The sequence below is a fragment of the Condylura cristata genome, unplaced genomic scaffold (genome assembly GCF_000260355.1).
Source record: "Condylura cristata isolate star-nosed mole 26May11 unplaced genomic scaffold, ConCri1.0 scaffold00029, whole genome shotgun sequence".
Taxonomy (NCBI): domain Eukaryota; kingdom Metazoa; phylum Chordata; class Mammalia; order Eulipotyphla; family Talpidae; genus Condylura; species Condylura cristata.
Genome location: NW_004567130.1, coordinates 19245756 through 19263948, shown reverse-complemented (window position 1 = coordinate 19263948; position 18193 = coordinate 19245756). Strand labels below are relative to the sequence as shown.

Sequence of the window (18193 nt, the reverse complement as noted above, 5' to 3'; positions counted from 1 at the left end):
CAACAAAAAGCAAACACATAATCCGATCAAGATAGAGAGTAAAAGACACTTCTCCAGAGAGGACAGGCATAGGCACCTGAGACATTGCTCACTGCCGCCGACTTGAGGGGAAAAAAAGTGAATATTAAAGAGCTATACTGAAATCAACTGGATATCTGAAAGCGTGGTATATACCACACTAGAGTTTACATTTTTTGTATCGAATTAAAATGATCATGAGAAACTCCCTATCTCAAACTTAGCATGTTCAAGGATGTACAAAGATTTTCAAAGTGACTGTGAGGGATATATAAGCAAAAACAACTAATGACTTATTAAGTAAGCATGGATCTCAAAATACAAGGTTTATAAATATAGCTTAGTAAGTCTCCCACTCCCATCCATGCAGATTATAATCCTCAATCAGTACTTTCTTTAAAGTGCAATAAAATGGGGAACAAATACACTGAAAACCCAATGCTTTACAGGGAAAGAACTAAACCCCTAGTCTATAAAAAACAATCAATATAAATTCTTATTACCATAATGTATGCCCCGTGACTTTTTGTGCTCAGTCATGAAGCTATTTACAAGCAGAGATAGTAACAACCAGTAATGATGCCTCTTGCTCATGTTCAAGTTTTCTGAGCTTTACATGTACTTTACAAGGTCAAAGGCAGAGTCTGTCAGGCCTGACATGTGTGACAGATTTGCCCACAATCTGTCTCCAAAGCCTCCATCTCTCTGTCCTGGCTCCACTTCCTGCCAGGAGATGCACAGACTGGGGTAAGATAAAATCACAAACAAACGAGGCTAAAGACAAAAGCAGGCTGCATGAAATCATTGCCTACACCCTGGTTTGCCAGCTGGTGCACCTGGCTAATGAAAGCTAAATGAAGGCAGGCAGAAAGGGAAAGAGGAGAAACCCCCACTTTCTGTGTTGAACCTGCTTGTTTACCACAGCTGTGGGCATAACCATTTCACAGAAGCGCGAGTCGAGGCACTGGAGGAGTGTTGAGCACTAGAGGCACTAGCTGTCCTGAGAAGTCATACTTACGCAACTCTCAGAGTCTCCAGCCTCCACAGGGAGCGCGCGTGAACAGACACAGCACCGCCTTCATAGTGAACAGTTCTGTCAAGGACAACAAGTGCAACTGTAACGTGTTTCATTCTTTTTTCAAGTCCACTCATCAGGGGAGGGGCAGGCAGAGGGATCAAAACAGAGGGGGGAATGTGTTCTTCCAGCGGGACCATGGTGATGGCGCAGGGTGACTCGGTGCGGGAAGTTCGCAGGTTCTGCACCTGAGAAAGCACGCCTTGTCCGAAAAGGAGTAACGATGTAAAATATGTATAACTAAATTAATTAAAAAGCATAGCCGCTCATCATTCCCTCCTATTCCCATTCATTTCCTCTCCCCCTTCTCTCTGACCGCCCCCCAATTCCTGAACACATGAATACATCACATCCCCTAACTCCATCAACGTAAGTGCATGAAAGTACTCAGTTATGTGTTTGTCACTAAATTCATTACCATTATTCCTATACTTGTATACATTTACTTGCAGTTCAAAATTTGGTTTCAGAAATTTAACATAATTGAAATAAGTGAGAACATAAATGTTATGTTTTAACATAACAATCCGTAAATTGATAAAAGATGGAAACAGGATAAACATCACAAAAATATATAAGCATCAACACAAAGGTGCTACTAAGTCAGTGAGAGACATTCTCCACGAGGACTTCTGTGCCAATTCCCAGAAATAAAACGAAACAAACGTCACACACACACATCACCTCTCTGCAGTAATCACCGTCGCCCTCTCTAGTGGGTTTTTTTCATCATTTGTACGCACAATGCCCTGCCCTGTCTCAAACACAGCCTGGCCCACATTTTCCTCTCCTGCTGCTCCTGTCTCCTGCCCCATATCACCCCTGGAGTTCTCACTGCCCTCAGGTCGGCTTGCAGACTCCCTTCTCCCCTGAGTGCTTTTGTCAAAGCCATCATGGCTGCCATGTTCCCAGCAGCATTTACTTCTTGACTCTATGGAAACCCCTCGCATCCTGACAGCTTCCTAACACCATCCCCTGCTGCTCTTCCTCTCACTTCTTAAATATCCCTCCTCATTCTATTCATACCGTGAAACTTTCAAATACGCACAGAGTAGGAAATGCAACAATGCACACACAACTCCTGCAAACCATCTCAACAACGATCGATGCGGGGAGCCCTTGCCGATAGTGGCTGTCCTGAGCATCTGTGATGTTACTGGAGTTAGTAGTAGTGTTGCTAATACACTGAGCGAAGGACCACAGCAGCCAGTCTCCCCACACCTTAGGAGGAACAATAAAAAATGTGACATCACCCAACAGCTTCTGGGAGACGAAATCACTCTCCGTGTGGCAGGAACTGCATAGAGACTACAGCGAGATGAAAAAGCACGCACTGCACAAAAATGAAAAATGATGCTAAAAATATGTATATATAATAACAACAAATTAAAAATTTTTAAAAATCAGATGAAAATCCAATTTTGGATATATAATTTACAATTGTCTACCCCATCTATCTTGCCTTTCATCCTCTTCACATGGAATTTCACAGAAGCTTCACTTTTTTTTTTCCATGTCATCAACATTTTCCTTTTATAAACAGATTTTTGGTGTCATATCTTAAGACTCTATACTCTCAAGATTTTTTCCTAAAAGTTTTTACACTTTATGTTTATGATTCATTTTGAATTAGTTCTTCATAGCACATGGGATTTAGGTCTAGACTTAATTTTGTCACCACGGAGTGTCCACTTATTCCATGTGAATATCTTCTTAAATCTGAGGAAAATCCCTTCTTTTGTTTTTCTGTCAGAAGTAATTTCTATCTCTTTTCTAACCAAGACACTAACCATAGCAACCTCTTTGGATATACTTGCATAAAAGTCAGTAAGGAAGGTGCCAGAGAAAACTATAGTATATCTGCCAAGTCTAATACCTGCCTTGCTAACTAATTCAGTTGTGGGAAATGATAGTAAAAATGCTGGGAAAAAACATAAAATAACATCACAAAAGTTATCGAAAAGCAAGGTTACATGTTAGCAAGTATATGAATTTTCTAGAATACCTATAACATGCATTAGATTATCAGAGATGTCCACAATAGCTTGGATTTGTTTTAAACTTGCTGTCTTGAAAGTTTAGATACCTGTTATCAGAACACAAACTCTTCCCCTTTGGAGTAACTTGAATCCAAGGTGATGCTGATATTGAAAGCTCTTAGCTAAGCACATAGAACTCGTGGCTTCAAAATAGTTTTTTCTTCATGTGGGTTGCTATGCTGATTTATAAGATGGTTTTTCTTCCCCTTCCAAATTCCAAGCATATAATAATATTCCAAAAAAGAAAAAGTGGGAGACCCTCTGAGTGACCGAGTTAGCTAGCATGACTCTCAAGTAGGTACCCACTGTTCTTCCTAGATAACCTACATCAAGGGCATGACTTTCCCCTCCACTGATTTCTCTCATAAATATAAAATAGTAGGCATTTGTCTGCAGGTTTCTGTATACATGCCACTATTTAAAAGAATGCAAGACTGAATGACACTGTCTGGTCTGAAAGCTAAATAGAGATAAGCATAGGTTCCAAAAGATAATATATGACAAAGTGAAGAGTGCCATTTCCCCGGGCCAGTCAAAGACAGCCCTATGCTAACTAGTCCTCATACAAATCAAGTTTGGTGTTGAAATATTAACAGGCTGTAGACAGTGAAAATGCATCTTCTGGAAAATAATTAGGGTCACAGAAAAACTAGCCATGCAATGTCCACTCGGGTGATTCACGTCAATTAACTAGAAAAGAACCCTGCTAGTGCAACAGGTTAGAGAGTAGCACCGTGATGCTGTCCGCAGCCACTGCAGCGCGAGTTCGATTCCCCATCAGGGAGTGGCCCACAGGGCACAGCAGATCTCTCCTGCCTCCCCGCTGCTCCCTCAGCAGCGACTAATGTATTTCAGTCAATCCACCTATTCTGCTCCCCACTCTCTCTGGTGACTCCTCCCACCTCCTGCACCTCTGGCCTGTACCCCAGTTCTTGTGTGCATAAATAAATACATCTTTTAAAAAGAGCTCTTAGAGGCTGATGAAGATAGCACCTCAAGATCAAAGGTCAACAAGAGATTCCTGCCTTTCCTTCTCAAGGAAGTAGATTACGAAAGATATTTTCCATAATGCAATTTTTTTAAAGCATGAGACTGGGTTTTCCCAGATCAGCGTCCCCTTTCTCCTAAACAGAGTGTTGCTGAAATCATAATAGACCGGGTCCCTTAAAGACAGAGGCAGATGCTCATCTTCTATGCTCCACACACATCAGAAAGCCTACACCACTGACGTCCCTCCAGAAGCAGTAAAGGAATTGTGTTGAAGCGAATGCCATGTAGACCCAGAATTAAAAGGTTAGTTCAGAGTGAAACTGTATTTCCCTTTACACATTCCCACAGTAGAACTTTGCTCTTATAGCAGTTGTCTATGTAAATGTGTGTGAGGATATTTTGCTGAGCAGCCGAGCCCTAGGCGGGTGCTAAAGCAAGCTGTCAGGCGTCTCCTCACAGTGACAGAGAGATCAGCACGGAGACACCTAAATAGCATGGGAAGCAACGTGCCAGGTCCATTCAGCGGCTTCATTGGTGACACTGCATTCGCGTTGCTGCGTTAAGGAAAGCAGGTATGATCTGCATGACACAGCAGTATAAACCACAGACAAGCCCCCGTGGGTTAAGCAATGACATGTTTACCCTCTAAACTAAATTTAAAAAATCAGAACTAAAGGAATCGTGGACATAGGACTGGAGCAGAAAACCGGTGTGGTCTTCTTACTTTTCACCCCAGACAGGATATGACACACCACAAAAGCATTGAAAGCATTTAAAAATTAAGATGAAGAGGAAGCTCTTGTTTTGTTTTGTTTTTCCTGAGAGATACTGCTTACACCTCGATTAAGTTAACAAGCCAAGAGTGAATGATTAAAAATACTTTCAGATACTTTCACTGAAAAAATAACTGGACAATTTCTCCAATTTCTAGTTTTTAATCAGCTGTCTCTTTTTCAAGTCACTCACTTGAAGTATACCAAACTCCTCAATAAGTTTTGCATTTTTACTGAAATCCAATGGCTCAGATTCCTATGAATACTTTTACTGTTTTGCCTTCCAAGTCTGTATTTTCAAAACACACGCTTCTCGCCCAGCCGTTCCCTGGGAGTGTGGTTCTAGAGCAAGTCAGGACGCTACAGGTGAGAACTGGAGCAAACCCACTGTGCCCTTTGCCACCAGCAGGGGTTTTAAGCTTGTGGGAAAGAGGGTCTCTCTCAAGAGAGATGAGCCAATGAAAACAGTTCTCACGTACTGAATCTCCCATCAAAACTGTATAGCAAATATATTCTAGTCCCACTGAAAACAGATGCACGGAACACAAAGAAAAAAATCCTTTTTGTGATAACTGCTTCTCCCATGCCCACTTTAGCTGCATGCTTTATAAACTCTCCCTGGCAGTGACTGAGAACACAAATCCTCATCTGGTCATGTACACAGACATAAACCACGCATCTCATCCTGAGCCAGCCCGAGAGACATTTAATTCTTTGTATCAGCCCATCTCAGGCCTTATCAATTGTGTACAACTAGAGCTCATTAAATCATCATAATATTAAAAGGCAAAGAGAGGCAAAAACATTTCCATGCATACAATTAGCAATGTTGAGTCACATTCTGGAAGGCAAATGTAACAGTTACTTGCAAATGTGATCAGAGACTCTAACTTAATTACCTGCATTTGGAAATCACTCTTGGTCCAGGCCAAGAGTGATGCTTGAGAAGATGGAAACAAACCGCCTCTCCTTCAGCCCATGCCCTGTCCCCCTGGCACCTTGGCCCCCAATACGTACACACGCTGTCCCCCAATACGTACACACATGTACACACAGCGCCCTTTCTGTTTTTCTCCATAGGATTTCTCTCTAGTTGTTACCTAGTGTGTTTTATGTATGCCACGTGGGTATGTGTGATATGCGTGTCCTTTTATAAGCTTCCGGTACTTACCCCGAGAAAAGAGACTTTGATCTTCGTACTACTGTAACTCCTGCACCCAGTCATTTCAGAAATTCTTACTGAATCACTAAAACCACTTCAGAGGTACATGGCAAAACCAGTCTTAGCCGGTAATGCTTCTCAAAAACTGTTGCCCAAATACTGGTTTCCAAACCAGGTCCCAAATACTCCGCCCCTAAATATGGCAACTTAATGCAGTTCATGCGTATGTGCACTGTGCGCCTAGGAAGGAAAGGCAGTTGTAGACAACTCACTGATTACATCAGATTTGAGGAAATAATGCTCTGCATTTAAAATACTCATGTTTGAGTTAAAAACTGCAATTCGCATCTCCAGAAAGAAAGCTTATTTTAAAAAAATAACAATAATTAAGACACTAGGCTGCATCTGACAATCTTCGCCCAGTACCAGACGGTGTTTCACCTGAATTTACCCTAACTTGGTATTAGGACAGTCTGAGTAAGAATTAAGAAAATACATTACTATACCTAATGTTCACTGCATCTCTTCCTTTCATTCAGATGCTGTTTCTATGGTTAATACTTTAAGATTTGTATTGTCACTTAGATAAGTTGGACGCCAGTGACTAGAGCCGCATCTTCCTGGAAAAGAACTCTCACACACCATAGCGATGACAGGCACCAGGATTCAACCTACAGAAGCCCTACAGACGGAAGGGGGATGAACTATCCATTCAGCTTAACCTAAGCAGACTTCATTCTCCAATCCATTTCCACGTAGATGGGCACTATATGCACTGAAGGTTGTGAGAACACACAGAAAACGACACACACCCACGAATCTAAATGCACAAAGGAAGTTAAGGATAACAGCACCAGGATCCAGAATTGGAGACGCCATCACGGCACTGGATTTTCCACTGTGACAATTGTTCTGTGTGTTCAAAACTGTCAATGGAATGAGGCATAAGAAGGCCGACAAATCTACTTACGAACACAGCAATTGCTACCAAAATGTTCGTAATTATTCAAAAGTAGATGTCACCTGGCCATGTCTCTAATCGTTTCCACTACTTCATAGAACAAGCCCAGTTCGCCTTTGGCTAGTTAACTTCCACAACAGGCTACAGTTAATGGGTAGCGCCAGACCATAATCACAGCAAAGAGCTGTGAGGTGAAAGAAATTTTACTTGTTTCCTTGGCTCTTCTCCAGCCTTCAGTCCACTGCCCACTGCGGTTCAGTTATTTTTGCTTCTTTGTTAAAAATGAATCAGAATATATCTTTTAAGTTGCCATCACTTGCTTCTCCTCTCAACAGAGTTTCCTATCAATTATGGAAATGTGGCCTCAGGCCACGCAGCCCTTGTCTACAGTTTGCTCCCAAGGACATCGAAGGGACATGGGGTGAAGACAGAGGGGAAGAAGGAAGAACCCACACTGTGACAGTAACAAGAGTTGAAGTGTCAAAGTACAGAAGCAAAGCTCAAGGACTTGTTTTTATCATTACAGACAAAAAAAGAAAAAAAAATTGCCTGTGCTCATACGCAATTAAGCCAATGACAACTCTCAAACCAAGTCCCTTAGTCTCCTGCTGCCTGAGCTGACTCATCTTCTCCCTCATACCATGACCTGACATCTGTTCTAATCTAATTTCACCCATCCACAGACTGCACACGGGGCACAACGACGTGTTCTTACAGGCCCCACTCATGGTGATGTGCCGGCCTGAATACACATTGATGTCAGCATAACACAAAACCTCATGACTAATGATAGCATGGGGGCATCCCTCAACAGGCGTGCCATCCAAGAGTGGGCCAAGGAACTGTGACATTTCCTCTTGTTTTCTCTGCACTAATAACCAGCTATCTGAAAATGAACAAGGAACCCACCCTACAAGCGCCATGTTCAATACAACAGCTGCAGAATCTCTTTGGCCCAAGAGATGTGGAAAACAGGAGTCATTTGGCAGGGACTGAGCCTGGGAGACCTAGATCTATCGATGACGAATATTCTCCTTTGGAGAAGGAAATGTCCAAACTGAAATAAAAACTGCTCCACCCCTAACTTGTAAACCTTCCTGGCCAGACACCTACTGCATTAATTTTTTTAAAAAGAGGATTTCCTGGCTTTCCCTGGTGGTGCAACGGGGTAAAGCACCATGTTATGAAGCTCTCTGAAGCCACTGCAGCACGAGTTCGGTCCCTGGCCAGGAAGTGACCCACATGGCATGGCAGACCTCTCCTGACCGCCTGCTGCTCCCCTTAGCAGAGTACTTTATCTGCCTGTTCTGCTCCCCACTCTGTCTCTGGGGAGGCCTCTCACCCACCGCACCTTTGGCTATACCCCAGTTCTGTAAGCATAAATAAATAAATCTTTCAAAAACAAAAAAATATATAAATAGGTATTAAACAATAATTACCTAAACCTATGTTAATGAGAAACTTCCACTGGACAACGTACAGATGCATAACAAATCATCCAAACAATGTATTCGCCTCCCTTACTATAATTGCTTATTTAAGTATTTAATCGACTGTATTCATATTTTACTCATTATCTGGGGAGGAAAAAGTAGCACTTTCACCCTAAAATGGTTGGTGACTCTGTATGACTTATGCACTTTTCCAAGCAGGTCCAGACCACTTCAGCCACAGCACAGTGTGACAACATTCACACAAGGCAGGTGTTAGAATCACATAAGCCATTCGAAAACATGGTCCAATTTACCTCTATGTCAGTGTACGGAAGGTCACAGAAAAAGGTCTTAAAATTTTGTGTGATTTAAGAACTTTGACTTTACTCCTGATTTGCAATGAAGATGCATAAAGAGAATGATCAAAATAATGAACAGTTAATGGGCTTTTAAGTCGTTCAGTTTAATGTGCTCACAACGCCCGCTCTGTTTATTCTGTTCACTGCTAATCACCCTATTTTAATAACACAAAAGTGCTTAGCTCCTCTTTGACAGGTCATGAAAGAAGAGCATGAAAAAACCTCTAAGGAGGTCAACAAACAGATCTCTTCAGGGGACAGAAAGCTAGTGGCCCACTTCTTTGACTGCAGTGACACTGCAGTGCCGTGATGCAGGTCTGGGGCATCGCAAGCCAACACATGGATAAGCCGTATTGTGGCACCGCTGACTGCAGTCCACTCTGCAGGACCCAGCCACCACCCTGGGCCCCTACGCACCCCCTTCTCTTCTGCTAACCGTATTTGCCTGAGTCCAACAGTCCAGTTTTGCTTTATTTTGCCTGCCTGTTAATGGCTGATCGTAGCCTTAGTTTCTAAATGATATCAAGGCAAGAAAAGGGCAATGTCAAGGTGCCAGGCTCAAGTACCAACCTCCGCTGCTCTTCGCCGTGTTCCCCGGAAGGGACAGTGAGGCACTCGTCCATGTGTCCGTGGAGAAGCCTGAGGACGTCGCCGCCAATCAGATACCCTGCAGGGATTGAGATTCCGTCACCTTTGAACCTCACGGTCAGATGCTGATAATGCAAACAAGCCTCTTTGCCAATCTTCTGTTTTCATGGACAGCACAACAGTCACAGAGACGGACAGCTGCCAACTGCCACCTCTGAATCCTGGTCTCTTGGTCCCATGATAGATAAATGCCCACAGACCCCAAAGTGTCTCCACTAAGCCCTCAAGCATGGAAACGTAAGTGAGAAACAACTAGAGGGAATACAGGTCATCCCAGGGAAACCCCACCATGGTCAACACTGGCAGGACCCAGTTCTCAGTTATCTACCCCGAAATGATAAATCTTGACCTTGGCCTCAGTGAACAATACTCGTAAGTCAATACATTGGTGGAAACAACCCCTAAAAGCTGGTACAAACACACATACACATGCACAAGGAAGCTCAAACCCTCACACAGCCTTCACCTGTTCACAGCCCTCAGCAAGGTTCTTCATGGCATGTGCCAGCGTTACCTCCTATTTAGACACAGAAAGCACCAGGGACCCCCAGCTGACAGTCCCCTTTTGCTGCCCCAGCCACCTAGCTGACAGGGCACTTACCTTGGGCTGCCTCGCTTCCTGAGCTGATGGGGGCCACGCTCCAGAGCGTCTGCTGGAAAGCGGCGTCCACGTGCCAGCAGCCACTGCCATGGGACAAGTGCTGGAAGGGAAGTGGGAGAGATGACAGGCTCCGCTGGGCACCACCCCCTGCTGGGGCAGTCCCGTTGCCCTGCGGGTGTGGAAATGGCCACCCTGGACCTCTTCTTAGCCCTGTCGCCCACCAGGTGAGATACCAGAAAGGGAAAGTATGTTTCTGTTTAACCTCAGACAGTTTTATTCTAAGATGCAAGCCTACACCTCAAGCCAGCAAACACACAAGTAAATTACAGTGAACTTACTTGTAACAACAGCCTTTTTTAAAGCCTATTGGGAAAAACTGCCTGGCTAGTCAGCATTGACTATTAAAATTGTTATTATGCTTCCCATCTGTCATGTGACAGTCTTTGACAAGAGTTGCAATCTGCCAGGGCACGTTTCCATCTGATGGGTCCTTAAGGAACTTTTGCCTGCAATTTGATTTATGTTCCACTAGATGGCGGTATTTCCTACTGGGTATCTAACACAGGGACAACAAATTTCCTCCAAAACTCAGCTACTAAAAATGACATTTCCCTTCATTAAATATAAATATAGTTAAATAACATATTCATATATATGAAAGTCAGAATATATGAGTTGTCAAGCAATCAGAAAAATTGAGTCCAGTCGCACACTTGGCTTATTTTCCTGATAGCTAAGACTTGCCTCAGAATTTCAAACACCCCAGGAACTTGGCATCACATCTGAAGACATCAAGCGTTCCTGCAATGCTGCTGCAATAATTTTCTGATGCTGATGCCAGCCTCAGCTTTCCAAGGCCTTCACAGTTAGATAAAGGCCCATCGGCGTGAGTGGTCACTCTCTTCTATTCCAGGAGCCCCCCAATATCCTACTGTCATTACTACCTACGTAGATGATTACCAAATAACCTGCAAAAACAGTTCATTTCCTTTCTCTTAAACACAAAGCCAAAGCAATGTCAACATTTGACCTACATGTATTAGTGCTCAATCATTTCAAGTTATTGAATAATTTAATAACAAGTACTAATCCAATAAATAATAAATCATTTAATCAATAACACAGGCTCACCAGCTCATGCACTGCACTTAGAATAACTTGTTTGCAAGCTCCGTCAGTGCACCAGACCACAACCTGTCCTGCGTTAAGTTCTCTCCCCTTCACTTCGTCATTATGATGCATCATCCTGCTAAGATCCCTGTATTGAATTAATTTCTTCCCCAATGTTAAAATAATTTGACCATTTACCAAAATGTTTGCCATCTGCATTCACAAACAAGAACATTCAATTTTTCTTTATAGTCATTATTACACAAAATAATTGTTGTATTTTCATTCTCCTTCAAGTAAACAAGGTAAGTAAGCCAATGCTTTACAGTGAAAATAGTGTAACTTTTAAAAAATATGTTGTTGTGCATAAATAGTCTTATTTCAAGCATTTAACAAAGTAACAGCATATATCCCCCCAAAAACTACTAAAAATAGTTACCAAACCATCAGAAGGTAATTCAAAATACTGATGCTTATGTTTATACTTTTGAATTCAAGTAAAAGCTCAAGCCATATTGCACTAGATCTGTTCCTTCACCATGAGTCACAGAACAAAGTATGTCTAAAGCATTGTGCTAAGCAATATAGAACACATTCCACACCCATAGGGTGTCATCATCTAAACTAGAAGGTAAAATCTATATACAAACTGCTGCAAGATGGTATTTTGGAAATCCTCAGTGAACTGCTGTCAAAGTGCTACAAGATTGGGGGAAGAGGACACTAAGCCCCACTACCTGGAGCCAGCTCACCCAGCGGGCCTGGGGCACATGGGACTGCCCAGGATGAATGGTGTCTCCGGCGGGGCAGCAGGTTTGAGGAGCAAATGGAATCTTATGATTTCACTTCTATATACTTCAAGATGGTGTCGCCAATAAGTTTGTGCATCCATCCCATTTGGGTATGTGTGTCAATGTTAATATACTAAGTGTGAATGTTGGAATCATAAATTTTTGTAAACCAGGCTGGACAAAAATGCAGTTGGAAGTATGTTAGCCCTCCCTGGCCATCTAAGAAGCTCTGCTGCGGGGCTGGTGTAACAGAGGGTATGGGAGTTCTGGAGAGATACACAGACAAGGTATAGTACTGAGCTTTATTCTGGGGGCTCCCAGCATACGCTCAGGAACAGAGTCAGAGAGAGGTCTGCGGAGCAAATGGAGCCAGACAAAGGCCCTCATACCTCAGGCAATGAGAAGCTACCGCATTTAAAATAATAGCTGGGGAGGAAGACGGCTACAATGCGATCTTCAAATCATGTCTAAAGCCTAAAGATTAATAATAAAAATATGAAAATTTTAGCCTGTTGGAGAAAGTCAAAAAATGTCTGTAAGACCCTATCACATCATAAAAAGATACCCAAATCAGGTCCATTATTCTACAGAACATATTCTCCAGGCATCTATTCTGGATGCTTCGATCTAACTGTGCTGCTTCAACTCAAAGGCAGCTGTGGGACAGAGGCCTGCACTCAGCCTGTGCTGCCAGGCACTCGGACAGAAGAGCAGGTGCAGTCACTGAAACTAAGAAGAGCTGTCCTTAAAGCAAAAGTAGGTGCTGTCAGAAGCTGAAAGCCAGGTCGGCCTCAGGCTGAACTACGCAACCACGGCAGGATTTCTCCACGAATACGCCGACATCGCCCGCGAATGGCAGTTTAGGGGCTCTGGGCACAGATCAGTGTGGGGCTCTGGACACAAATGTGTCCTGGTCTCGGTCCAATGTTTACGCTCATGACTCCCAGGTTGCCGTGCACATGAATCACCGAAACTCTTGTCAAAAATGATGGCAAAAACGCAGGAGGTGTGAGGAGCCCAGCTGAGCCACAGTACAGAGCCGAGTGTTGAACAGCAAGCACCATGCAATAGAAGCGCGAAACCTCGGACATGGAAAGGAGACTGTAAATGAGCTGGAGTTACTACCTGGCTTCCAGTCCGGTACTTTCAGAATGTCTTTTGATGTTTTCCTTGTGACCCTATGTATTTAGTTTACCAATTTTAAAACATTACAGGCTAGACATCAGGAAGCTTTATCAGACTGCCAAAGGGCACTAACGCTTTTAAGAAGACCTGAACACTTCTCTGAAGCTTTAATTCACTCATTTGTTTCTCTTTTAAGTGTCAGGCACTTGGGCCCTGGTGGTGCAATAATCTGGAAACATTCTCACCCAGTGACAGGAAATATTAGTAAGCAAAACATATGACCCTTTTGGGCTTCATGCTTATTTTTCTTCAGAGAAAATATAAAGAGCACAGAGTATGTGCTCACTCCACATGTGAGATTCTACAACTCCATCAGTGGAGCCATAGAGAGGAAAAAGGGCTCAAGTAAATTCACCTCAAATGTACTGTTCGGTCTAATAACTACCTTGAAAATAGCCGCTTGCTCTCTTATTAACTCATTTTTTATGCAACTTAAAAGAATTCGGCAACTTATGATGGCATCGAAACATGCTATCTCAAAAACTGAGTTATGAGGGAGGTCAAGTCAATTCTTACAAAGCTAGAATAGCTTCCTTTAGCATTTTCACCACTCTTAGATCATGGAGCTGTTTCTCCTAAATTACTTTTGGAGGTTGTTTGACAATATTTCATGGTTCCTTTGAAAGATGTTTCGAGGGCTCTCCCAGGTAGCATGAGTTAAAGCACTGCATTATGAAGCTCTCTGAAGCCACTGCAGCACGAGTTTGATCTCCAGCCAGGGAGCTGACCCACAGGGTGCGGCAGACCTCTCCTGGACTGCCCACTGCTCTCCTCAGCAGTGTACTTTGTCCATCTGCCTGTTCTGCTCCCTACTCTGTGTCTGGTGAATCCTCTCATCCATCACACCTCTGGCCTGTACCCCAGTTCTGTAAGCATAAATAAATAAATCTTAAAAAAAAAAAAGTTGTTTCTATGTGTGACCCAGTTAACACAAACTTAGTCAAAATCATGTTCTCAGTGCAGGCAATCGGAGCCACGGACTGAAGACTCCTGTGTGTACCGGAACGGTCTGCATCTTTCTCACCACCCAGAATTGTCCTTAGGCTTCGCCTTGTTTCGTTTAGTTTGAATTAGATGATACCTATTTGGATCAGGTTTTCTTTATTCTAAAATGCACATGTATCTCATTTTTTAGCTGCATTCCTAAAGCCTTCTCTTAAAGAAAAAAATAGGTTGGAAGCCCATGGGGATTACAACTTGGATGAAAAAAATGTACAAAATGAAAAATGATGTGTGCATGTGTATATATATGCATATATATATATACATATATATATTTATACAAATTCATACGCATATTAAAGTAATGGTGATGAAGGGCCCCGATATCATATTACCTGGGCCACAGAGTCCTTTGCACCTGTGACAGTTAAGCTGAGCAACCATAATAAATCACTGCTCTAGGTTTGACTAGCATCTGCTAAAAATATTTTGCTATTTATTATTTATTTTGTAGAATCATTTATTTGTTAAACCACAAAAAATTGTAACTAAATTTTTAATGCAAAAAAAAGTTTTTTAATAAAAAGAAATAAAATAGCTATTTCTAACAGGGACTTAGGAAGTTTTTCTTTCCTCTTGAATCACCCTGAAAAGAGGATGAAGATTTCACTATAATAGAACAGGAAACAGCCAATGAGCAGAGACACTATTTGGATGTTGGTTTGCAACAATTTTCAGAGCTAGGACCCTTTCTTCCCAGGAAATTCTGTGCAAAGGCTCAGCATACAGAGTAGAGGAGGTGGGAGGAAGGGAGAGCTATCGGGATGTGTGTTAGAACGAACGTCTGACCTCAAACATCCCTCCGCTGTGCCACTTATTGACCTCAGGCACCACATCGGTCCTCGCATCCATCAAGAGAAGACTACTGCTCTACAGGTCTCTATGGTCAGCCAGAGTAGAAGTGGGAGACGATAGTTAACCCTTGCCATGCCCTTGGGAACTTCCTGCACAGTAACCTGAACGGTTACATGTACGCTCTAGTGCATAATATTCCCATACCGATCCTACTTGTTTAGCTTAGTTTTGTTTTTATTATCTAACTCTTTTAAGGCAGAAACCATGTGTTGTTTCCCTGGTCTTGGATCTACTATATGACATGTCCATAAAGATGGGCAATGTAAGCACTGATCTCATCATCAAAGGGGAATGGGAGCCTAAACCCGGTGAGTTACTGTCTGTCGCACTACAGAAGACTTTACCCAAAAGGGAACTGCACAGATTGCCTAAAATGCAGCTTGAAAACTACTGGTGGATTTTATTTCATCATGAAGTTGACTGATATCCACAGGTATCAGGGGTGAACATCACGCACTAAGTTTATTGCTGTTATCTGCATAGTGCATTTAAATTCAAAACATATTCAAATTTAGTATCTCATTGCTTCATCACAGTGACCTTGATGCCAAGTATAATCACCAACATTTTATAAGAGAGGAATGTCAGAATCCAGGGAATGAAGGAACTCTCTTAGGTATTCAGGGGCAGAATTGATGCTCCGGCCTCTGTGAAATTCCAAATTTTCCACTCCGTACTGCATAAGGAGGCCAATCTATCTAAACACTGTCCAAGGGACAAGCACACTTACTGTATAGTAACAGCATGCAGTTATGCCAAAATCAAAATAAGATGTCGTTTATATACTGAAAGACACGCGTGCGGTATTTTCCCCACTCTTCCTGGACTCCAAGTAAAACTACACACTAAAATGTGTCTCCTGATCAGAATGGGTCACCTTCGCATACACAGCGCACGCATACAGGAAGGGTTTAATAAGTCCTTATTTGTTAAGTCAGAAGGAAAAGGCAATGTGGAAGGGCCTCACTCACAGGGGCAACCCAGGTAAACCAATCAAAGCCCTGGAGAGACAAAAGCTGGAGCTCTGCAGGGAGTGAGGGCTGGAGTGAGGCCGCAGCCACAGGGATGCGGCACGGTGCATTGCTGGCGGGAGAACGAGGGAGACTACAAGCGAAGGGAACAGTGGTGCAAGAATTCTTCTTTCGACCAGCTACCACCCCTGGGTGTCCCAGAAGCACACTGGCAACTGATGTTGCCTGCGCCGTTAGGAGACCAAGGGGGGCTGGCTCCTGTGGTCCTGGCACAAGATGCCCGTTTCACATAATCGCCTCTGTCGGTTACCAGGGGGACTTTTCCCAAGTCCCTGTCTTCTTCCTTTCTTGGCTGCACAAAACAAGTGAGACAAAACCTTTCTTTCTAGGATGTTTCAAAATGGGAACTAAGCAAGTCGGTGCTTAACCACCCCAAGTCAAAAAATGCAGAAAATGATGTAAAAATAAGCCATTACATATAAAAAACCACCCCCAAATCACTCCATTTCCATCTTCAAAAAGCAAAGGGTTACCAACAGCTGATGAAACCCAAATCAGTTATTCACAAATCGTTTATGTTATACACTTTCTAAACCCCAGTATGCGTTAAACCAAGAAGAAAGCTCTATTTCTGATTTCTGCTCAGTCATAATTTACTCTGCTGCCTACAATATTTGTATGTGGATATTCAGTGACAGTTTCTATATGTTTAATTGCTATTGTCTTTGCACTGGAATCCTTCACACTTCCATTCATTTCAATCTTCTGCAAACTTCTGCACATGATTACGCCTTACAAAAATGCAATTTCCCATAAGTTAAATATATGCCCCCCAAATTAAAGATTAGACATAATCCTCTTTCTTCATTCTTCCATTTCCAATACCTCCTCCTTGAATCAAGGCACAATCTCTGAGAGGCTAATTTGTTTTTCATCTTGTGTATTTCTCCTTTCTTAACATGGCACATATTTCTCATCTAGGAATTTGCTTTCAAAATAGGCAATCACAATCTCATTAATACAGATTTTACTTGGGTACAAAATAAAGTCTGTAGAATTTTGAATTCCAGGTGAGACTGAATGTCTGTTATTGATAAAACAATGCAAGAGCAGGCATCATGAATCTCATGGCCATGCACACCAAGAGCAGAGAAGACTGTCTAAATGGAGCTCACAAGCCTTTCACATTATTCCTCCAGTTAGCGAGTCATTTATAACTCATTAGGAGACAGATTTATTTCTATCCAGTTCCCTGGAAATTTTCCAATCTGAACTTTAAAGAGATGATTGTTCTGACCTGTATTAGCCAAGTACACGGACCACACTTACCAAGTACCTCTCGGAGGACACACTGACTAAAATGAGGTCGTCCCCTACTCGGACTTTTTCGCCTTCTGATCGCTGCTTCGAGGCAGGATGAATAGTCCACCAACAAGCTTCCCCTGCAACAGTTTGCAAAGTGAGTCATGAGTTAGGGTTTGCTGGGTTCTTTGGGTAGATGCCTAGGAGCTGAATTGCTGGACTACAATGATGTAAGGGAAAAAAAAACTAATTAATTACAAAAAGGTGAATAAAGAAGTCCTATTAGTTTAAAATTGATTTTCTCTGCCCATTACTCCAAAGTAAAAAGGGGAAATGAACTTTCAAAATCAGTCTCCTCAAAATGAAATTGCCCAACTCACATGACCTTCGAAAATTTGGAAGTGAATGGAAATTTTGACCTAATTCAAAAGAATTAGGTCAGTCAGTAGAGGGAAAGGTAGACTGAAAAGCACAGATTCTCCTCATAGACACTGGTTCTGACAGTTGGGGAAGTCTGGTGAGCTTTTCCTCACCACAAGCTGTTTAAAGTGGGTATTTACTGGTGCTCCAAGCATCCTGATCTGACTTCACTCTTTACACAACCATATATAATTACACTATTCCCATCGCTCTCTGAAGTAAGATATAGTTTTTTGTTGTTGTTTTTTGTCATTGAATTTTTCAAAAGCAGTTTTGGGAAACCATAGCCACACTGTAACAGCTTTAAAAACCATACTCTGCTGGTTCAAGTGGAAGCATACAGTTGTCACTTCAATTTATCCTACATCTGCTTTTATGTTCTTTTAAAGTGCTATTGCTTTTATTAATGCAAGAGCAACACATAAGAAAATCTTAGGACAGGAGAACACATCATAAAGTTAACGGAGTGCACGTTAAATCAACAAAGCCTCAGGCCAG

General features: G+C 42.4%; 1 protein-coding gene across 1 annotated transcript in view; it reads right to left on the bottom strand.

The window, feature by feature from the left end:
* The window catches only part of RYR2 (ryanodine receptor 2 (cardiac)), a 385785-nt gene that overhangs the window by 234144 nt on the left and 133448 nt on the right, over nucleotides 1-18193 (bottom strand). Inside the window, exons 8-11 of the mRNA XM_012730855.1 lie at nucleotides 17303-17415; nucleotides 10060-10159; nucleotides 9381-9477; nucleotides 1037-1111 (exon numbers count right to left, since the gene is read on the bottom strand). Of these exons, the coding sequence (XP_012586309.1) occupies nucleotides 1037-1111; nucleotides 9381-9477; nucleotides 10060-10159; nucleotides 17303-17415 (385 nt within the window). The remainder of the gene's footprint in view (nucleotides 1-1036; nucleotides 1112-9380; nucleotides 9478-10059; nucleotides 10160-17302; nucleotides 17416-18193) is intronic.